The sequence below is a fragment of the Ceratotherium simum genome, chromosome 3, assembly GCF_057802395.1.
Source record: "Ceratotherium simum simum isolate JZ-2026a chromosome 3, ASM5780239v1, whole genome shotgun sequence".
In the NCBI taxonomy this organism is placed as follows: Eukaryota; Metazoa; Chordata; class Mammalia; order Perissodactyla; family Rhinocerotidae; genus Ceratotherium; species Ceratotherium simum.
In genome coordinates, this window is record NC_141902.1 from 82,174,951 (window position 1) to 82,198,437 (window position 23,487).

At 44.9% G+C, this 23,487-nt stretch overlaps 1 protein-coding gene across 1 annotated transcript in view; it reads left to right on the forward strand.

The window, feature by feature from the left end:
• The window catches only part of IGF1R (insulin like growth factor 1 receptor), a 296,679-nt gene that overhangs the window by 249,480 nt on the left and 23,712 nt on the right, over positions 1-23,487 (forward strand). The window contains exons 9-18 of the mRNA XM_004431906.3: positions 1,588-1,755; positions 1,976-2,180; positions 7,144-7,427; positions 8,849-8,985; positions 9,466-9,625; positions 13,304-13,406; positions 13,981-14,051; positions 18,026-18,255; positions 18,569-18,679; positions 22,244-22,403. Coding sequence (XP_004431963.1) covers positions 1,588-1,755; positions 1,976-2,180; positions 7,144-7,427; positions 8,849-8,985; positions 9,466-9,625; positions 13,304-13,406; positions 13,981-14,051; positions 18,026-18,255; positions 18,569-18,679; positions 22,244-22,403 — 1,629 coding nt within the window. The remainder of the gene's footprint in view (positions 1-1,587; positions 1,756-1,975; positions 2,181-7,143; positions 7,428-8,848; positions 8,986-9,465; positions 9,626-13,303; positions 13,407-13,980; positions 14,052-18,025; positions 18,256-18,568; positions 18,680-22,243; positions 22,404-23,487) is intronic.

The following is a 23,487-nucleotide window of genomic DNA, read 5'->3' on the forward strand; positions in this document are numbered from 1 at the left end:
TTGGTGGGGAAAACCTTTAGCTCATGTACTCCTGCTTCCGCCTCCCCTCCCCCACCCCAGCTCGATGATCCTGTGAGTGGCCACAATCATGTCACTGACCGTAAAGTGTTTATAGAAATAAATCGGGCACAGGCTTCTGATCCCAGGTGTGGGGTGGTGTAGCAGAGGCTCAAAGGCAACAAAATAAGTTGTTCTTCCTAAAATTTGGAAGTAACCCTTCCCAGCAATTTATTGTAGCCGGTTCAGGAAGAATAAGAATCGTTCCCTATTATGACAAATTCTTACGAAACCTATTTCCTTCCCCAAAGGTGGAAAATGAAGCATTGTACAAACTGAGTCAGTGTACTACAGTTAAGTCCCTGTCCTTACAAGTGGTGGGGACAGAGGATAACTTAGTCTTTTGCCTCTGCTTTTTCTTGACACTCACCATTGAAACATCCAGGGGTAAGCTGTTTGTTTCTGGAACACTTATTTTTGGAAACCTGAAAGTGGCCAAGCATCCAGTGGTTATGTTTCCCCTGAAAAAGCTAGCATTAGTTATAACTTTTCCCCAAAGCATCATTCCTTACAGATGTTCATAACTTTGTATATAATATTATGTACCTTAAAGTACCCTTAACTTGTTTGCCCCTTTGAAATTTTAAAAGCAGCTTGGATGACCATGTTGCTTAAGTGACATACAGTGGAGGTGTCTCTTGCGCTGTGGAAAACCCACCGAAATTGGTGTTTTCTTGTGAACCCCATGAGAGTAAGATTTCAGTGGTCCTGGGATGCATTTGCCCTTTATGTACAAATCATCTCTGGATTTGGGTTCATGGCCGGGGGGTGGGGGCGGCTGGCGCAGTGGCAGGCAGTAGTAAGTAAAGCTTGACCAGATGATTATGCTTTGCCTGTAAATCAGTATTCTCTTGCTGGTAACAGACTCCATTGCTTGAAGTCAGGGCTTTATGTGTGTTTGAGTTTTTAGACTGCTTTTCATAGTTGTGTCTCAGTCATTCCATTAAAGCATGATTGTAGAATTTTAGACTTCGAGGCCTTTCACATCACCTTTTCCTCCAAGCTCTCGTACACACACATGTGCACATGCGCACACACATGCACACACACTCCAGCCCCTTTTTTACTTTCTCCTTTCATTTTGGTTTCTTGCCATTCTTATCAGAGATTCAAAATCTCAGGTGAAATGCAAGTCAGTCAATTTTATCACTTGCTAAAGCTTCTGGAGTTAAATGTTTTGGAGAATGGCAGCTGTAATAAATGAGAAAAATCCGGTGTTTGAATTGCCTGTAGATTTTAAGTCATCCATTCTAACCCTCATGCGCCCCCACAACCTTTTTCCATTTGCAGCTCAGTAATGTTTGTTTTCACAGAGATTACCTGAGAATAGATATTATAAAGGGAAACGTTGGCATTTAAATTAATACCGTTGCAAAACAAGGCTCAGTTTTCATTTTGCTCTTCAGTGTTCACTGCCGTTTTCTTATCCAGGTCAGACTTTCGGCTGCTTGTTGGTTCGGGTTGAGGACCTGACAGCCTGGGTCTTGGGTTCATTCCCTTTTCTGAACTGTCCTTCATTTCCTTTTCCAGTTCCTTCCATCCCGCTGGATGTTCTTTCAGCATCCAACTCTTCTTCTCAGCTCATCGTGAAGTGGAACCCGCCCTCTCTGCCCAACGGCAACCTGAGTTACTACATTGTGAGATGGCAGCGACAGCCTCAGGACAGCTACCTTTACCGGCACAATTACTGCTCCAAAGGTAAGGATGGAATGTGGGGAGACCTGTAACCGTGAACCCCCATCATCTGAACATATCCAAGCCCTGACATTACACGTATCAGCTAGCAGTGTAAGCCCTTGGAAACTGGCCACGTTCTTGATTAAAGGTGCTGACAGCTATTATTTTATTATTTTCCCTCAGAGGCATGTGTAACTTGGCTTTCATTTCCACTGTCATTGGGCTTCTGTTTTCTGAGCAGACAAAATCCCCATCAGGAAGTATGCCGATGGCACCATTGACGTTGAAGAGGTGACAGAGAATCCCAAGACCGAAGTGTGTGGTGGAGAGAAAGGACCTTGCTGCGCTTGCCCCAAAACTGAAGCTGAGAAGCAGGCAGAGAAGGAGGAGGCCGAGTACCGCAAAGTCTTCGAGAATTTCCTGCACAACTCCATCTTTGTGCCCAGGTACCAGCGTCATTTGAAAATGTCTCCAGTCTGGTGCTCCTCTGGCGGGTTCTGGTGCTTTCTCTCCACCCCAGTAGTTTGTAGGTCAACACCCTTGGGGCAAGACTCAGTAGCCATCAAGGAGGGAACAACAACATAGGATATCAATTTGGTTGAGTGGGGTTCCTGTGGAAGGCGGTTTGCCCTAAAGGGAAGGGAGCTCGGGGCACATGCTGCTGGGGGCCGCCAGCTTGACAGGTGCAGCTGCCTCTCAGCCACATAGCCTCCTGCAGAGGGTGGGCTCTCCACTGTAGGAATGGGAAAGTGAGGCTCAGAGAGCTGAAACCACCTGGCCTTGCTCATGGAGACCAGTGGGCGGAAGAGCCGGGATTTGAGCCCTTCTCTGCCGCTCCCACCTCTCCCTGCTGCCTCTCTCACCTGGCCGAGGAGGACTGAAGCAAGAGGGAGAAAATCAGTCGGTTTTGAAAGGGGCCCAACTTCAAAACAGAACCAAGTGCCACCAGCATCCTTGACAAGCAGCTTTGGGAAGCAGTACAGAAGACAGCCTTTCAGAGTAAAGCAGCCCCTGCTCCAGTCTCAGTTTCTGCCAAGTGGAGGAAAGTAAGCGTTTGAAGCAGCACTATTCACAATAGCCAAAACCTGAGAACAACCCCAGTGTCTATCAGTAGATGATGGATAGACAAAATGTGGTATATCCATGCCATAGAATATTATTCAGCCATAAAAAGGAATGAGATTCTGCAGCATGGGCTACAACATGGATGAACCTTGAAAATGTTATGCTAAGTGAAAAAAACCAGATGCAAAAGGACAAATATTATATGTTTCCACATATATGAAATATCTAGAATAGGCAAATTGATAGCAATAGAAAGTAGATTAGAGGTTACCAGGGGCTGGGGGGAGGGGAAAATGGGGAATTATTCCTTAAGGGTTATAGCACTTCTGTTTAGGGTGATGAAAAATTTTGGAAATGTTGGTGATGGTTGCACAACATTATGAATGTAATCAATGACACTGAATTGTACACTTAAAAATGGTTAAAATGGCAAAATTTTGTTACATATTTTTTCATTTAAAATTTTTATTTTATCACAATAAAAAATAGTAAAAAAATAAAAAATAACTAGAGGAAAGTTCAGCAGGGTAGCCCATTGTGCAATGTCTGGGAGAGGGTAGGGAGAGGGAAGTGGCGTGGGTATCCATGGCTCCCTTTTCTTCCTGAAAGATTATAGTGTAGAATTTAGAAACAACCTCATGCCTGCAATCTGGGCAGAGTAGTTCGATTCAGACCAGTGTTGTACCTACAAGCCACTGGTTCCCCAGTCCCCACAGTGCCGCAGCCACCGGCCAGCTCCAGGCGTGTTCTCACTCTTTTTCCTGCTCCTCGACCTTGGGAGGCGCCAGCAGCCTGTAGCTTCTGTTTATTCCATAGTCACTTTGCCCTTAAAGTCTTTCTTAGGTTGTAAAAACAAATGGTTGTTAAAGTGATTTTTTTTTCTATCAAGTGACCTTCCTAATGTTTGTGTAATAGTCAAAGATAGCCATCTTACTTTGAAAAATCATCAAAATAGGATATACAGACCTTTTAGAGTTGGAAGCACTATTTCCTTTTCAGATTGACGCTCTTCATTGCTTAGTGGCTCTCTGCCCCTTCTCTCCTCTCCAGTAGTTAAAACCACTGAACCAGGAGGCCATGAGAGCCCACTGTGGGTACTCTCTGGCCTGCCCCACTGGTGATGTCTCCTGTTTGCTGGTAGACTATAGGGATGCAGTACAAGTGTTAGTCCAGATATTCTGTATATCGTGTGTGGTTTCGAGAATCAGAAAGTTTGAGACCAAAAAGAGCTCAAAGATATTTAAAAACTAGAACTCAAGTTTAGTGACTTCTCCAACATCCTAATTAATTAATGATCTATTTGGGTCTTGGCGCTTCCTTCCCATACATCAAGGCTCTTTCCCTTCATGGCGTTGCTTCTCAGCATGGTCCACTTTCCCCATGCCAGCAGAAGCTCAGCTAGTGTTACTTCCTGTGGACACAGAGGAGGATGAATTTAGAGCATCCCAAACAGGCTGGGCAGGAGCTGTCTATTTATTCTCTGTCAAAGGCTGTTGGTTATGTTGCTGTCTTGTCCCACCCACCTGCCAGAGGTTCAGATTGTGAGTCCACGCTCTGGAAAGGCCCCTAGCTTTCCAGTTTGTGGTTATAAGGCAGTACCTTTTTTTCTCGTGAGATGTGAAGTACAAGATCAAGCTATGTGAAGATAGAGCTGTGGTTGACATAGATATTATTGATGCATTGTGTTCATGTTGTTGAGTTCAAAATTAGTTTCCTCTATGCGAAATTCCCCCTGATGAATGAGTGCATCCGTCCCTGCAGTCGTGATGTTCTCTCTCCTAAGACAAGTCTGCCTTGGTAGTCTTTCTTTCATAGGATGGATATAAATACTATATTTTGCCCATAGTGAGGGGCCACAGTTTATAAGAACTTCGTGGTTTTTTGCATGTCTCCTACTGAGGCATAAATCTGATGGCCACATGATTTCCAATAAAATTCAGGTAAAAGGAGTATCCAGGTGACAGAATGACTGAATCATAAAGGATTTTATGATTTACTTTTACAACTAAATTATCCAAAGATGGTTTTTATTTCTTTCAATTCATTCTAAGAACAATTTATTTGGGGGCTAAAACCAGTCAAGTCGGATTTAGTGTGTTATACATTGTCCAACATGTTTATATGTTTTGAAGTAGGATGGAAGCTAGTTTGTAGGTTGCTTTCTGGAGTCAATATTTGGTGGTGAGTGCCTTTCATTGACCACTGCCTTTATTTTTTAAATCACATAGTTTGGGTTAAGTAACTGAAACATCGACAGATGTTGAAGAGTAGGAGGTTTTCCCATGGGAGTAGGTTGTGTCATGGGGTGGGAGTGGGGAAAGCTGGTGATAATATTTGCCGTTGGTCGCACCATTTGGAAATGTGGCTATTTATAAAGAATCATGGACAGACCATTCTACTTGCCCCGTAACTTCCTGACGGTGTCCTGTGTGGCCTCCCTCCTTCCAGTCCCTGACTTGGTGTCAATAGTAACAGCTCTGCAGTCTCCAAAAGTGTGGTGTTTATAAATATATAAGCTATTAAGTGTACTTAGTGGTGTAATCCCAAGTAAGTGGGAGTGGGCTGTGGGAGGGGTTGTAACAGTATTATTTTGCAGTGGGTTAAACCCAAGAAACTTATTTATAGACACAAGTAGATGTTGTGTTGGTTTTGTGTGTTGTGTTGGTTTTGAAGAGAAGGAAGGAAATTAATTCTGGTAGGTGTCAAAAAAAGTCTCCCTAGCAATAAATGTGGTTTCTTGTGTCCTTCCCTTCCAGAAAGGTTGGTTGGTTTGCAGGGTATGAGGATGGGGAATTATCAGCCTCATTTCCTAACCCTTCTTCTCCCACTGTTGTGGAAGCAAATGCAGTGGGACCATTAGTACACACCCTAACCCCGTGGTTCTCTGCCTGGTGGAATGAGCATATCGGTGTTGAATGGTCCATGTTTTTGTCAGGGCCCAGTGTGTCACTGCACAAAGGTGGTAACGGGGTTTTCTACAGGGGAATCCATGGGCCGGGCAGACTGGGGAGCCAGAGGCTCTTCCCCAAGCCCCCTGCTTTTGCCTTCTAGGTTTTTCACTTCTGGATGAGTAAGGACCAGCAGGGATCCTGCTGAGTGTCCGCTGAACCACAAATGGCTTCCTGGGTGTCCTGACCCCCTGTGAATCTCTCCTCTCCCCCCTACGTGAGAAGTGAAAAGTGTTCCATTTTCTGGGCTTTCTCATTTCCTCAGTGTCTTACTTTTGTTTCCCAGATGAGGTTTGTTCTGTTTGCTCTCTGCCCTTTGCCCATTCATAGAACGAGTGATGCAGGCTGATGGCCTCAGTGTGGAACGGACAGTGCCCTGGTCCTGCCGTTTCCTGTGGCTCACCTGAGGGTGCCTGTTTCTTTGTCTGGATGCTTATTATCATTTTCTGTTTTGTTGGTTTCTGTAAATGTTAGCAGCCTGTTTTTAAGGTCTCTGGGGGAGCCAAAAAGCCCTTTTTCCATAACCCAGGAAGCAGCCTCCGGAAGGGTCCCCCCCTCCAGCTTCTTGGACCAGCTCATCTGCCCTCTGGGTGTGGACGTTCTCCCCCCAGTGACTTTCTGCATTCTCTTTTGCTGTCCTGTTTTGTAGCTGTTGTTCCAAGCCGTACTCAAATCCATGACAGTGACTCTGCCCTTACCGTGTGTAGGGCTTCAGGGAGGCCGCAGGTGGTCACTGCTGAGTGGGAGGCGAGGCCAGGCTGGAGAAGACTCCTGGAGTGTGAAAAATACAGATGCTAGGGCCTCGGAGGAGGAGGGGGTCAGCAGGAACCCCAGAGGGAAGGGTCTGGGGGTCCAAGCAAGTGCTCAATTACTGGCATCTTTCTTTTTTTTCCCACAGTCAGAGGGGATCAAAGAAGCCACCATCACAGGCCTTTGAGCCCCCTCTGCCCCATCTCTCTGGGGCCTGCACCACAAACCTCACCTCTCACCTCACCCCTAATCAATCTTAGTATGGCCATTAGCTTGGTCACCTTTAATGCTTGACCATAAGGTCTGTGGACTGGACAGCACCAACATTGTGATGAAACAGCCAGGATGCTGCCGAGGCAAGGGTGGCCGAGGCGTGCGTTTACTCCTCGGTATAATCGAGTAACGGCTCTGGGAGCCAGGGGGCAGTTTGTGTGCCGATTCTGAGGTTCACAGAGTGGAGTAAGCAAAATAAATAATGAAGAAGGAAATCCCTGTATTATTGGTTAGTTCTTATCCAATGGGGCCTAATAGCTCCTTTTATTCCACAGTTAAGATTTTTCTTTTCTTTCTGTTACTCTAACCTAAGTCATAGAAAAGACAAAAGAGGCAGATGCCCTTATAAGCCAAGTTTCTCTCTTCCTTGCAGACCTGAAAGGAAGCGGAGAGATGTCATGCAAGTTGCCAATACCACCATGTCCAGCCGAAGCAGGAACACCACTGTGGCAGACACCTACAATGTCACAGACCCAGAAGAGCTGGAGACAGAATACCCTTTCTTTGAGAGCAGAGTGGACAACAAGGAGAGGACTGTCATTTCTAACCTCCGGCCTTTCACTTTGTATCGCATTGACATCCATAGCTGTAACCATGAGGCTGAGAAGCTGGGCTGCAGTGCCTCCAACTTCGTTTTTGCAAGAACCATGCCTGCAGGTATGGTGTGATCCAGCTAGCCCCACTCCCAACTGACTCACAGCCTAATGAAGAGATTGTGTTTTATGGACATGGAGTCTGACATCCAGGGCAGTGACCCTTAGCTTCAGTCCTTCTTATTAAAGAATGAGTGGTCATTTGTAGGCAGCATGGTAGACCAGCAGCTCAGAGAATGGAGTCCATTCATAGTGACATCACCCCCATCCCAGTATCTCCATACAAACTATTCAAGAGCAGAGAGCATGCTTCATGGTCAACTCTCCTCCTTCTACCTGGTTCACATGGTGCATTCCCACAGCCCTTTTTCCCCATTTGTGCATAGGTAAATTTGCCTAGTCCCTTCTGAGTTGTCACAAATTCAGTGAAATCCCTAGTTAGCTGCCTTGAATCAGAGTGACCATCACTCCTCAAGGTCAACTCCTGGAGTAGCCTTTGGTCCTGCTTGTTTGGTCTTCACCCTCCCTTTGTAAGTTAGAAGCCACCTGTCGCTCAGACAGCCATCCGTCCGTCCGTCCGTCCGTCCGTCCATCCATCCATCCATCCATCCATCCATCCAAAGGATGGGTTAACTGCCCAGTTCTCTTTCCAGCCAGAGGCGGCAGGTGGTAGAAAAGCATGGAAGTGACTGGAGTCTGGGAGAGGGGCCTCATGGGGCCAGTTCTGGCACTGACATGCAGAGTGTCTCGGGGCAGCTGTCAGCCTCCCCGGCCTCAGTTTCCTCACTCTCCCAGGAGAGACATAGACCAGCTGATTTCTCAGAGCCTTTCCAAGCTGTACCTTGCAGTGGCTTTTGCTCACCACTTGGCTTACTGCTTTAAGAGGCACAAGCAAGAGAGCGAGCCCCAGCCTCACCTAGCAGCTGGAGGAGTAGTTGATGACGGCAGCGAGAGCTCGCTCTCAGCATCAGCTTCCTCACAGCTGGGGCCTGTGGACCATCCTTCACGCCTGTGTAAAAATTGCACTTGTCATGTGCAGATGCAGACTGCGAAGGATCTGTGTCATGGCCTGGAGGCTCGATGCTGCTGCTTCTGCGCACTCAGCACCTCTTCCATGCTGCTTGAGTTTGATGGCATCACGTAGTTTCTTTTTTCAAGTGGTAGAAGCTGAATACCAGAAATAAGTTACTTAAGTTGCCAAGATTTTCCTATTGTACTTGACAGAAAGCTTTTTTGTTGCAGGTTTGGGGGGCACGGGGCATGGGAAAGGGAGGGTATTGTGGCGTCTTGAGACTTACAGGCCATTAGATTGCTCTGATTCCAAAACCTCTGCTGTGTGTGAGCAGCCAGCTTATGAGGAGTTGTGTGGTCCCCTCAATCCTGCATGCGTGGGTTGGGGGAGGGTGTTCTTAGGTTACCTCAGTGTTTATATCCCTCCCTGGGGACTCAAATCCAACTTTACCGCTTGTTTCAATTGTTGCACAGAAGGAGCAGATGACATTCCTGGGCCAGTGACCTGGGAGCCGAGGCCTGAAAACTCCATCTTTTTAAAGTGGCCAGAACCTGAGAATCCCAATGGATTGATTCTAATGTATGAAATAAAATATGGATCACAAATTGAGGTAAGACGGGGGGAATGGTCGATGTCTGGGTGCGTTTCCATGACAGTTGAAAGCGTATGTTACAGTACAACACAAGTCACCTCCTGGTTAGCTCACGACTTAAAAACAATCAAATAAGGTGGTAAGTCAGCGAGGATGTAGGTCTTTCTACCAGCTCCACGCTCTTGGAGGAGTACTTGGAATATGTGAGGAGCTGCGCTTGTTCTCACCCTCAGGAAACTATTTAATTGCAGAAAATGATCTTTCAGCATAGACTAGATTTGTCTTAATAACTCGTAATCTTTCTGGACCAAAAAAACTGTTTGGTCAAGACTTGGGTGTGCTTCAAGTTCTTGGAGGACTGCTGTTTAAGACTTGGTTTCTTCCCTTTTATTGTAAATCAGGATCACCATTAGGTGGGAGGTGAGAGATGGGGCAGCAGGAGTCACCCACTTCTCCTGTGTTTGTGGGAAACTGACACATATGTTTTATGTCCCCCAGGACCAGCGGGAATGTGTGTCCAGACAGGAGTACAGGAAGTATGGAGGGGCCAAGCTTAACCGGCTCAACCCCGGGAACTATACAGCCCGGATCCAGGCCACCTCTCTCTCTGGAAATGGGTCGTGGACTGATCCTGTGTTCTTCTACGTCCCAGCCAAAAGTAAGACTTGTGAGGGAGTAGCTGGGAAAACTGAAAGCAGGTTGGGCCAGGATTGGGGAAGCCTAGGTCATCGTGGCTCTCTGATTTTCTGATTTGTGTTGGAACAGAGTTAGCCAGCTTTCGGAAGGGTCATACTTCTGCCAGCGTCTGGTCTGGGAGCTTGGGCTGGAGAATTGCTCTGCTTGGCGTCCCTGCCTCATCTGATGGGCAGGGAGAGGGTCCGAGCCCCTCTTTTGAGGAGGCGGCAAGAGACCTTTGCTTTCAACTTGGTTTATGTCCAAAGCATTTTACAAAGTGCTGAATTGACCATTCCACCTCCTGCCTCATCAGGGATGCTGGTTAGCGCTCAGATTCAGGACTTAGAATCCTAAGGGGTGACAGGAAACTGGGGGCCATCTAGTCCAGCCTGCTCCAGGGCAGAAGTCTCCATGACAGCATCTCAGGCTGAGGCATTGTCTCCTTCACTGCCCATTGGTAAGATACAGATGCACTTGTAAAGCACCAACATGCATTGAAAGCACACAGTGCTCACTGTTTCATGCAGAGACTGGGCTGTGTTGTGAGTGAGTTTTTGCTCAAACCATCAACAAGATGGTATTCTTAGAAGGCCCTTCTATGAGAGGATTTCAGATTTTAAAATTGAATTTTGTAAAAGGTATAATCACAACAAGGACCCTATACTTGCTTGGCCCAGAAAATTCAGTATTGTATTTGGTGACATAAATATTCCTTATTATTTCCATATTGAGTTTTTACTATTTCTTATTAGAAGCCCAATTTTTTTTAGATTATTTCATGTTCAGATGATGGGATCAAATTTGGCAAAATCCTGTTCCTTACTGCTCCCACAAGAGAGAACAGCCCTACCTTGCTCAGTGGTGCTACTTTTGGGTCTAGTGGACAGTTCCCACTGCCCTTGTCCCTCCTGGTGTCCACATCCTTGCTGCCCTGATGTGGAGTCTGAGTTTTTAAATTCAGGATTCAACCAATCCAGGAGTCCACCTGGTTAGTGCCTAATAGTCAAAGATGTGCAGGTTATTTGAAAATCCTTACAGTGACAGATATCAAAAGAAGGATAGGGGTGAATAGAGTTGCAGACCTTGAGGCTGCATTTTATAGGCCTGGCACTGTGCCTGGGTCAGGTTTTAGGAGTAAACAGATGCTTAGGCAGATAACTCCGTCAACTAAAATAGTCTGAATTCTCCATGTGGTCCACTTAAACTACTCTTACTGGTTAGCCTGTGCCACCCATTCCTGTGCTAGACCCTTCACAGTATTTCTAGAGCCCTCTCCAGAGTAGTGGCTTGCTTTCTCTCCTCTTCTCTCTACATCTGTCTCTTAGGAACAGAGCCTAGGTTTGGGGATCTGGTATCGGGCTGTGGTCTTTGAAACAGCAGCCTTGGCTTCTGGGGTTCAGTGAACTTGGCTTGTCTTCAGAGACAACATGTTCCTCTCTGCCATTGCTCCCCCGTTTTTAACCGTGTGGATGCCAATGGAAAACCGAAGAGCCCCTCTGATGGAATCTCTCCAGCAGAAGTTGGCATATACCACCAGGACATTAAATCTGCTTGCCTGCTTTGCTGTCGGGAAGTTTTTCCTTCTGGTAGACAAGATTCTCCTGCTGCAGTAGAGTCTCATTTCCTCTTATTTAATCCTCAGAGGAGATGGAAGCTTTGGAAGCTTTCTGGTAACTGCTCTCCTTTTAGGAACCCTTCGTGTGCTTGAATACTATTAAATTACTCTTCAGACTTTTCTTCTCCAGACTAAATAATCTCACGTCTTTTGGCCTTTTCTTGTGGCCCAGTCTCGTCGACCAATTTTCTAGCCATTTAATCATTTTGTTCTTCTCTGGATGTGTTCCTGTTTCTTCATGTCCCTGTTGAAATGTGAAACTCAGAAAGAACACAGTACAACCTGACCAGTAGTATAAGTGGTACAAATATAAGAAATAGTCCTCAAGGGGAGAAAAAGAAAACTCTGCCAGCTTCCCAAAGGCAAGGATAACTTGTGAGTATTTTCAAGAACTACAAAATGCAGGAAGTTGCATCCATTTTGAGAGCTACTTAATAAAAATATCTTTAAAAAAATTAAAATAGCTTTAATAGTCCTTGAAGAGTAATAATAATAATAGATTTTAGTGGCAAAAGAACCATTGATGGGTGACTTATAATAAATTTAACTTGGTCCCCAATGAGTTCCAACCTCATTTCTGCATAGACACGTCTACTTGGTGTCCCATGGGCACCTCAAACTCCTTGTGCACAAAACCAAAATCACAGCTGCTACCCTCAAAAAATCTCTCTCCATCCTTTGTTCCTGAGCTCAGTCAGTGGCCCCATAATCTCTGCACCACCCAAGCCAGGAACCTCACAGCCCTCCCTCACCTTTCTTTCTCTCTAGCCACCCATTTCTCATTCAAACCCAAGTCTCATAGATTCCGCGGCTTAAATATCTCTGGAATCCAGCCTCTTTTGCCACCACGACTGTCTCAGCTCAGAGCCTCCAGAGTGCTTGCTTCAGGGGAAAGTATGAGCTGTGGGTGCTGGAAGCCTGGGTTCCAGTCCCAGGGCCCTGGCTTACCAGCTGCCTCCTGACCCTGGGGAGGACAGTGCATCTCTGTGAGTCTTCGTGATTTGTAGGAAAGAAGCAGTGATTTCTTCGTGAGGTCTGAGCTGGGTAATGCAGAGTGTGTCCAGGTCCCTCCCACCCCCTGGCACTCTGCGAGACGTGGCAGTGCCTCCTCCCCGCTGCCAGCCCCTTCCCGGCTGTTCTCTGGCACAGCCATCTCTCCATACACAGATCTGATCAGTTCACTGCAGGGTTTGAGAGCTCTCACTGGCTCCTTTTAATCTGCAAAATGAAGTTCAAACTGCTTAGCTTGGACAAGGCCTCTTGGGAGCAGGCCCTGACTTCTCTCCAGTATTGTTTCTAACCATTCCTCTGCGCTTGGAAAACTTCCCCTGACTCCCTTTTCTCCTTTCTCTTCCTCTCTGCATCCTTGCGATATGTGCAGTCCACTTTTCTAGTTGTTATGCTACTTATGGACCTATTGATTTCCTGCGTCCAGCGGAATTTTCAAGGGTGTAGATCAGCATCCTGTGTCCAGCCTGGCATCTGTCATATGAATGCTGGTGACAGTGATGAGCAGGTGCTGCAGTGAGCTCTGTGGTCTCAGACTTGTCACTAGACTCTAATGTTTGGGAAGAATTCAGAGCAACTTTGGCAAGGAGTGCCATCCAGTTATTTTTTGTTTTTTTAAATTGTCTGTTAACTGTCTTAAGACAGATAAAGGTCAGTACAGCTTGAGCACTATATATATAAGAATATGCATTTTATTTTAGTAAATGTATGCATTCCATTAATAGTCATTAAACTGCATGTAAGGATTACTGAGCCCATCATTGGAACTGTTATTTCAGAATTCATTGTACTTTAAAAATAAAAATGAGTATGCTCCTCGGTCTGCACTTACCGTTTTTCAAGTAATTCAGTTTTTCTGCTGTTATTTCTGATACTGTTTACCTTCAGAATTCCTAGTTTGTGATAGGGCAGGAAAGGAATTTTCAGGGATTTTTTTTCATACTTCCAGCTTTCTCCATGCTTCCATTTTTCATTAAAAAATGAAATGAGCAGCTGTTCAGCTAGTGAAATTTTATCATTTCCCCCTTGTTTCTGCAGCGACGTATGAAAATTTCATCCATCTGATCATTGCTCTGCCCGTTGCCGTCCTGTTAATAGTAGGAGGGTTGGTTATAATGTTGTACGTCTTCCATAGAAAAAGGTGAGTGACTCAGTTTTGTGAGCAAGTGACCACGTTTTGTGGCTAAGTGGTTTGATGATTTGAACCTGAGTTAAGGTAAACTTTTGGAGGATTTTGAGGAAATATTTTATGGATTGGAAAATGTGATTTTCCAATCAAAAGTTCTTCACAGGAAAAGAGAATATTTTCTAATGAGTCAACATCAACAAAAAGTTATTTTTGCATGGTACGGCTCATCCCCTCACTGGTCGCTCCATCACAAAAGCTTATACAGAGCTTTTCCAAACATGATGTTTGAGCTCTTGATCAAATAAGTCTTTCAATTTCCAGTGAAGTAAAGAAACAAATGTTTTTTAAAAAGCTCTAATCTGAGGCCACTGAAGAAGCCAAAAGGCATGTTAGCAAATGTCTGCTGGCCTCCCAGCCTAAATGGGGAGCGTAGGTGAGAGCCATCGTGGCAGTAAGCTCCCCCACTGCCTTTCTCCTGATACTTAATGAAAACACAACAAACGAAACTGATGTAACGAACATATGGGTATATACGGAAGTGTGTGAAGATAGGATTTTTTAACGTAAACTTTAACCTTTTTGACAGAAATAACAGCAGGCTGGGGAATGGAGTGCTGTATGCGTCTGTGAACCCAGAATACTTCAGCGCGGCCGATGGTAAGCTTCTGAGCTACATTCTTCAGGAGTGTTGCTGATTTAGGGGAAGAGGTTTGCATTACTTTGAGGTACGTTTTGCCTCAGATCTGTCTTCATTAACACTTTTTTTTTTTTTTTGCTGAGGAGGATCCACCCTGAGCTAGCATCCGTTGCCAGTCCTCCTGTTGTTGTTTTTTTTTGTCTTGAGGAAGATTAGCCCTGAGCTAACATCTATGCCAGTCTTCCTCTATTTTGTATGTGGGTGGCCGCCACAGCATGGCTGGTGAGTAGAGCAGGTCTACGCCTTCGCCTGAACCCGTGAACCCGGGCTGCCAAAGCGGAACACGTGGAACTTTAACCACTCGGCCACAGGGCCGGCCCAACACTTCTTTTTGTTAATCCAAGTTTTGAGCAGTTCACTGAATATGTCAAAAATTCTGGGACTGTACAGGATGCCCCAAGAAGAAACAGGCTTCAGAGATGAATGTGGCCAGCACAGTAATGAATTTATTTAATTGCTTGAAATTTTATGCTGGAATGAAAAAAGCTGTTTAATTGTTGACATCTAGTCAGAGGATATGCTGCAGCTGACAAAACAGCCCTTTTAAACTAGTTCAGCTTGAATTTCATATTGTTATTATTGTGTTTGATTACTTACAGCTTCTCTGCATTTTTTTATCTTGGGGTCCTCCTGACTTGGGCCATCTGATTGACACCCTCATGGTCCAATGACATTCCCTTTGGTCACTAACTAACAAGGGCCATTAGTTAAATGGCTGAAAAAGTTGGGTTGTACTCAACAGTTGTTGTTGGTATTTTTTTTTTTTTTTCCTTTTTTGCTGTCTTTTCTTCCTAGTGTGCTTAAATCCTAACCTTTACAAGTAACTCAGAATGTGGCATTGGTCATCAGGTCCAACGATACTAGTACCATTACCTAGTACCACTTTGCAGGGGCTTTTACAAACACCGTCCAATTTGATCCCTCCATCTCTGTAAAGTGGATTTTCTGGTGTCCATCTATCTGTAAGTGAGGAAATGAGGTTCAGAGGAGGAACTTGCCCGGGTCACATAACTAGGCAGTCTAGAAGTCAGGACATCACAGTCCCTGGCATCTTGTTGACAGTGTGGCTCAGTCATCATGGAAAAGGACTGTCCTCGGGGCAGGCAGGGAAGCTGGCCCACAGGAGGAGCTGGACCAGATTTGACAAATGAATAAATAAGTGCATGAAATTGGTTGGATGTGTTTAGAAAAAGTGTTTGCCTCTTTCTTGCTTCAGGAGAAGTGAAAGTAGACGTGCAGGAGATATGAAATAAAGAGTCGTGATTATCCTAATTGATTATCCTGATCAAATGAGAAAACATAAGAAAACACTTTGACAATTTAAAAGCACTACATAAATGTGTAGAGTTTTACTATGATTTCTTTAATAATGTCTAATTGTGTTCACAATAAAGCCAATCAAAATCAGCCTCCTCTGAATGGGAATCAAGTGCAGAATAAGGGCATAATTCCTGTTTATATAAAGGTCTCACAAAGTTGTATTTTTAATAGGCTAAATGCCTATTAAATATGTATACACACACACATCCCCCTATACCCCATGTATGTATGTATGTATATAAGGCATAGAGAACATTCTGGAAGGAAACACACCAAACTTAAAAGAGTAGTTACTTATGGAGAGGATCTTTTTCTTTAAAAAGAGCCAGAAGATTTTTGTGCATTGTTTGTATAAATAATAGCTTTAAAAAAAATTAAGTAAGGTAAGGAGTGATCACACACTTAATGGAATTTATAGGGGAAATGCAGGGCCACATCCCCTCTCTGTAATGGTGGAATAAGACTATTCCAGAGAACCTGCTCTGCTTTGAAATAAAGCACAGAAGATTGGCATTCGTGGCTTTGACTCTGAAGTGTCCAAGGAGTTTAGAGAGAGCATTAGTACAATAATATCAGGCTCTAATGGTGATTTGAATTTAAATTTTGTGTCTTTCCAGAATGCTTTCATAATATGTCTTGATTCTTCCTTAAAAACACAACAAAAAACAAACTTATTGTCACTCAGGACAACAGGTAGGAACACTGTCACCTCATTTGAACTTATTTGGCTTTTTGGCGAGCACCTTCTAGCTAGTTTCCTCAAGGGGCGACAAAATGACATTGCAGTTCAAAAATGCTTAAAAAACTTCTTTGTCCAAAAGCTAATCTGCATGTCACCATTCTCCAGAGTACACTGAAAATCCCCTACAGGGAAGTGCTGATAACAGTGTGCACATAAACTGCTGCTGGCTGCCAGGGCTTAGGACTGCGGGTTAAAGTCAGAGCTGTTGGGTTGAATTTAGAGAAAAGGATTGCAAGCATTGACTTCCAGGACCTCCCAAAGAATGAATGTGATTGGTTTTAACTCCTTGGTTTATGGTGTGCTACATAGTTAATGCCGATTAAAAGCAAGCCTGGATTTTCAGAGATAAATGGGTATAGACAGTGTCTCTGTATACTTTCTGAGAGGTATTGTGAAGTCTTATCTACTGGGTTGTCTTGCATACTTACCCTCCTAAGCAAGCGTCAGCCTCTTCTGCAGGGCTATAAACTGTCTAAGCCATATGGAGGGTAGACTTCCATTTGTGAAATTCCTAAACACATTTGTACTATGAAATACAAAAATGTGTATGAAAGAAAACTCTAGATTGACTAATATAGTACATATTGGACACTCCTCAGAGGTGTAAATTGGTAGTATCTCCTGGGCCTAATTTATAGACATCTTTTTTTTAAGACATCGCTTGGGCCTTGGGGGTATTGGAATACAGTTGTCAGCCCACTTCTTCTCTCACATCCAGCCGCAGGCCCAAGGTTAATTTCTGAAAGCATCAAAGCAAACACAGATGCCATGCCAGGTTCCCAGTCCTTCTGCATTTCTGAGCCAGGACCCCCTCCTTCCTACCAGTTAGTGTGCGGTGGAGTCTGACGGGGGTTCCCCTCTCAGGCAAGGATGTAAGCACACAGCATTAGAAGGATATGATATTAATTGAAATTTCTTGTGGAACTTACGGAACAGGTTGATTTTATTTTACTTTTCATTCTACCCATCGGAGTTGCAGGAGGGATCCTCTGATTTTTGTTTTCCTTTCTTTCTTATCTCCTTTCTCCCTTTCCCTCTCTCATTCTCCTTCCTTCCTGCCTAGAATTATTTGCTTATTTATTTTCTTAAATGAGACTGAATCTGACCAGAAGCATAGGCTGGAGAGGAAACCATATTTGGGCTCAGTTGTTACCATGCCCCACTTCCCACCCCTCACCCCAGTGGTGGGGGGGCACTGAGTTCACGGAGCTCAGGCCAAAGCCTGGGGAGACCCAGGCTGTCCCTCCATGCTGGTCACCACTGAATGCCGCTTGGTGCCAGAGCTCAGTTGCTTCTGTGCCTCATTAGATGTCCCTGGGTCTTCTACGAAGCCAAGACACTTTGCCTAGACTAGGGCAGTGCTACCTGTGGAAATAAAAAGCCAGGCCCATGTGTAACCTTAAATTTTTCTAATAGCCACATAAAAAAAAGTAAAAATAAACAGGTGAAATAAATGTTAATAATATATTTTATTTATCCCAAGTATTATCGATTTTAATGTGTAATCAGTATAAAAATTATTGAAATATTTGCATTATTTTTTGTACTAAGTCTTTGACATCCAGTGTGAATTTTATACTTACAGTACATCTCAAATTGGACTACTTTCTGGTTCTTAAATGTTGTTAGTATCCTTGAATTATCTAGGAATCCTTGAAGATGTGAAATACCAGTATTTGACCACACAGTTGCCTTATTGACATCCATAGCATGTGGGAAATTTCAGAACAAGCCCTGTCTCCTGATGTTCTCCTGCATGCGCTTTAGGAAGTGGAGTCTTCTGTTCTTTGACCCAGAGTTTCCCCTAAAAGCACGTTCTGTCACAGGGGCTCGTTGCCATACCTGCTTCAGTTCTGGTTTCCTCTTCCCTAGTATACGTCCCTGATGAGTGGGAGGTCGCTCGGGAGAAGATCACCATGAGCCGAGAGCTGGGGCAGGGCTCATTTGGGATGGTATATGAAGGAGTCGCCAAAGGTGTGGTCAAAGATGAGCCTGAAACCAGGGTGGCCATTAAAACAGTGAACGAGGCTGCAAGCATGCGCGAAAGGATTGAATTTCTCAACGAGGCTTCAGTGATGAAGGAGTTCAATTGTCACCATGTGGTAAGAGAAAGCCCTGAAAAGCCAAAATCTGACACAGGAGAAGGTGTCAGTGACCACGCTTGTGGGTTTGGTGTCTTGCCCCGTCTTCCATAGAGTTCCCCCATTGCCTTACTGTTGCCTGTAGAGACCTGTGCATGGGAAGGTTCTGGATGTGATGCAGACCCTGGCCAGTGGGGCCCCTGTGGCCTGCTCATCTGGGCTCTGCTGCTGGCCAGCAGGTCCCAGCACCACACTCACAGTCCTAGCGGTGGGGGGAGCAACAGTCGTGGGCAACGCTCACCCTCTGAGTCCTTCTCTCTGTCATTCCTCCCAGGTGCGGTTGCTGGGTGTGGTGTCCCAGGGCCAGCCGACGCTTGTCATCATGGAGTTGATGACACGTGGGGATCTCAAAAGTTACCTCAGGTCTCTGAGGCCAGAAATGGAGGTCAGTTTTGATTTTAACCAACTTTGCATGTTATCTGTTCTCTTTCCTTTAGAACCTTCCCCTAGAAGATGTTGTGTCTTCAAATCTGTCTACTTTTCAGCATTGGATGTTTCTTGCTGCGTGCTGGGTGACAGGTCTTTCATATGAAGGATTTCCCTGACAAGTGAGAGACCTTGCTGTTTTGTGAGAGGCACCTGCCGTTCCTCAAATACCCTTTCACTTAAGCACCTCCGTTCTTTTGTTACTGCATCTCCTCCACCTCCAGTGACCTCCTCCACCGCACTCTCTCCGTGATTTCCACCTACAGACCCCTGTCAGCGCTGCTTCCTCTCTGAACAGCCTTTCCTGCCCCCCACCCCCACCCCCGCCAGGAGTAACCATCTTCTCCGCTGACTTCTCTCCAGGCGCCGACTTACTCTTCTTTCGTTCTCTGAGTGTATTCCCCATCCACCCCACTGTGTTCAGCTTTTCACCTCAGCACAGCCTATAGTTCAGGGCCATGTTTGTGGCAGATGATCTTTCAATAAATGCTTGTCAGAGTGCAGTTTTAGGTTGAGTTGATTCTTGTGCCAGGGTGATTTCCCACCCAGCGCTGTGCACAAGACGTCCACTTGTTCACAAGCTCCTTCCCCACACACACGCCCTGCCCGCACACCGTCAGCCATCTGTGCCTTGAGAGGAGGAAGCTCGACTTCTCAAGCTCTGCATCCACGTTTCAGGCTGGATCCTGAGTCAGTGTCTTGCTTGTGCTTCTGAATGATAAGCGCCTCAGCTGTACCATCTCTGCTTTGTCTAGTAAAAAATATCGATTTGTGTTCCGAGCTTCCAATTCTAACCCTGCTGCAGTCCTGTGCAGTTTCTCATTAGTCACCACGGTGTCTCCCTTCTGTAGCGTGAACCCACAAGCCGGCTTTTTAACATATGGAGGCATGACTTAAGTGAGTGAGTCTAAGAATAAACTGGTAGATAATTATTGAGAAATAATACCAGCAGCATCTGTCTTTCATTTGGCTGCCTCGGTGTGTGTCAGGTCCTCACCTTGACCCTGACTTTGCTACATGTGAGTAAGCTTTGTGTCTGCTTGTATTCCCTACAATACTGCCCTTTCTCTACCCTTTTGAATTTCTGTAGCTTTTCTGTTTGAGCTTAATCTTTTGTTTTTCTTCTTTTAATTTGCAACTTAATCATCTCCCAAGTAGTAGTTCCTTAATCTTAGTTGTGAGCACCTGTTCACATGTGGCTTCGTTTATTCATAGCAGATGATGTTTGGGGTTCTGTCAGGGCCACAAGGCCGAGTGTGGACCGAGGCCCCGAGCGGGGTGGTTTGCAGTACACCCGCCTCTGCTCCCCTCCAACCGACCTGGGTCCCAGCTCCCCGGATCTTAGTGCCTTTTCCTGGCTCACTTTGTAATGCACAGCCAGCATGACAGAGAAAAGCTTCAGCAGATAGGTGACTGGAGACGTGGCAGTATATTTCTCATCAGATTCATTCAAGGCACCTCTCAAAAGTATGAAACGCTCACTCCCTTCATCCTCAATTTTAGGCACAAAACTTGGAACATATAGTCTTAGTCCTGGCTCTGCAGTCCTCAGGCAGCCGCTTCAGGCCTCAGTTTCCTCATGTGTAAAATAAGAGGGTTGGACAAGATGATTACTGAAGTCCTTTTCAGACCTAAAATTCATTTTTAGATTTCTCAGATTTAAACTTGTTCTTTCTGACGCATATCAAGTATGAAAACGTGTATGCTTGTCCTGCGGTTTCATTCTGTTCTGCTTGGCATCTTCCCCCCAAGTTAAGATTTGCTCATTTACCTTGCTAAATGTGGGTGCTTGTGTATACATGTCTTAAGTAGCTCTAAGCAGATTAAAGATTTCTGCTCTCTAAAGTATCTGAAAGAATGGCAGCGTAGCACCATGAACTGACTGAATGTCAGCTTTCTCTTTCAGTGTTTAAAATCACGTTCTTTTTATTGATTCTGTTTTTCATATTAATTATGAATGACCACTTCTAGTGAACACCTATATTTAATACTCCACACTTCAGTATTATGCATAAATTTAACATTTCACCTGCAGATTTCCTAGTGTACCATGCACATTCAAAGCCCTGAAAAGGTTAAAAGGAAGTGTTAGGTCCTGAGAGAAAAAATCTTGTCTGAACGAGGATCCTATGTAAAGACAGTAGTGGTTTGGGCTTACCCTCAGGGACATCGTGTTACTTCCCCAGACAGCTCAGTGATAAGTATTTTAAATCACCAGAGACGTCTTGATTGACTCTTCAGCATTCAGGTATACGTCGAGTGTAGGGAACCAGCCCAGAAGTACTTGGAGAGTTGTTATACTGCTTCTGGAAGCCAGCTTTCAGCAGAAACTAGTACCTCACTGAACGAAGCCAACATCCACCAAGCATGGACCTTGGCCAGGCCCTGGTGGGCACTTTCCTTGCATGATCCCAGGTCATCCTCTCAGCAATGACCTCACCCTGGTCCCCGTGTGGAAGAGCCCAGGCAGGAGCCCAGACAGTCTGACCCCAAAGCGTAGGCACGCTCTTCCCAGGCCCACAGGGTTTGAGTTCCCCAGGGAAGGTGACCCGTGGGACCTGTCAGAACAAGACGGCTTTGCAGTGTTGTAAGAGATGCTCTGTAGTCAGGAAAACTAAGGTAAAATCTATTGTACTAGTTTAAGCAAGAGGTGGTTAGCATCTGAACTATAGAGTGCTTATTAGTTTTTGCACTTTTTTTTAAGATGGAGAGACTTGGGCACCTGTTTTATATAAAACTTTTTTCTAAATGGATTTATTCTTATTTGAGTGTATCGCTCTTCAATCCAAAGCCAGTATGTTGCCCTCCTCTGCAAAGAGGATATGCTTATCCATGTTGCTTGTCACTATTTTATGCTGGTCTTCCTCCAAGATAAGCTTCGGCTGGCCTTAAATTAATTGTCAACTGCTTGTTTTTCTCAGTGCCCACACAAAATAAAATAATCCAAGGAATGCACATTGTAAGGTGAAAAAAACTAATCTTGACATTTTTGTACTTTGGAGGAAAGTCAAAGAGAAAGAAAAAGATGAAATGGCTTATAGCAATGCTTTTGTGAAAAATAAAGCACAGCGTCCATTTGGGAAACACATTTGCTTATTTCCATGTGGCCTTTGTAATGTTCTCCCTCCTTTTACCTGTACTTTGATTATAGGAATAAAAGGAACATATAAACTAAAAGGAATTTGAGTAACCAAGAATTCCTGTTGTCAAAAATCGCTTGTTTCACTTTAAATAATTTTTGCCCTACCCAAAATAGAAAATGCTGGTCCCAAGTTGTGCTAATTGATGTTTCTCTCTGCGGCTCTGTGTGATGTGGTCAGCACGCAAGCGCATGACTTGACCACAAAGCAGATGCTATGGTCTCCATGATAATAGGTTCCTTCTGAGCAAGTCCTGATTTCTCACAGAATGACCTGTGGTGCTCAGATTGAACAAAGATGGATTTGCAAACACTGAAAGAATGTGGGGTCGAAAAAATTCCTAAATTCTCACATGATTTTTTTTTTTTCTTTGTCTCCAACAGAATAATCCAGTCCTAGCACCTCCAAGCCTAAGCAAGATGATCCAGATGGCTGGAGAGATTGCAGATGGCATGGCATACCTCAACGCCAACAAGTTCGTCCACAGAGACCTTGCCGCCCGGAACTGCATGGTGGCCGAAGATTTCACGGTCAAAATTGGAGGTGTGTCCTTAGCTTTCCAGATCTGAGCAAAAACTAAACTCGCACATATTTTAGGGACCGAGTTGGCATTAGCCTGCCTGTGGAGAGGTTTTCTAGCACGTCCCTTGAGTGCAAAGTCTTGCTCTTGGGAATAATATGATTCTCTCCAGTTGATAGTCAGTCACAAACCTGCCCGGGCTGGCTCCAATCCTGAGAGTGCATGGGCATGTTCCACGTAGTGGGCAAGGATGAGTTGAGGCCATACTCCCTGAGTTGCCTCTCCTGGCATTCGAGGCATTTCTTGGCAGAACAATTCTAAGCATTGGTTGCAGAAATAATCGAGACAATGTCCTCAGGTGATTTTGACTTGGGAATAAAAGTTGCCGTCCAAACTACTACCTCCAATTTTCCTAGCTTACAAGGAGTGTTGTCCCCCCCAGGGATCCGTGGAGTTTCTAAGAAGTGAAGTCCCCTAATCGTAAAGCCGCTGCACAGAGCAGGAGTGGTGACAGGGACCTGGTAATCCCTCAGGTGAGGGAAGATCGCGGCTTACTAGGGTTCACACCCAGGCTGGTCAACCTGTCAGCTCTTGACCCCTCTGTTATAACACTCACTTAGCTGACTGACCTGCTGGTTAGACCCCTTGTTGCCACTACCCACTGGAACACCAACAAAAGGGGTTGGCTTGCATTTCAGATCACTGGTTAACAATTCATTTCAGCCTTTAGGTTTGGTTTTCGCTTTGGTCTTTAGATCGGCCTGATAAAAACATATGCAATCTCAGGGCTGCTCAGGTAACCAGCTGTTCTTACCAGGACCCTTATCTTCCCACTGTGAGATGGTGAGGACGCAGAAAAATACCAAATATTTATCCTGAGAAACTGCAAGGGAGACTTGACATCCAAAAACTGTTTAAATTAACCTTTTTGTCTAGTTCTTGAACTGTCTGTTCTGGAAATGGTCATCTTCCTTGAGCAATATTTTGTTTTCTTTGGCAATGATTTTGAATGAAATGTTTTGGCCCTTTAGTGAACAATGAGTATCCTCGCTAGAATGGTTTCCAAATTAGGGGTGAGTGTCTTTATTTTTCATTTGGAGGAGCTAG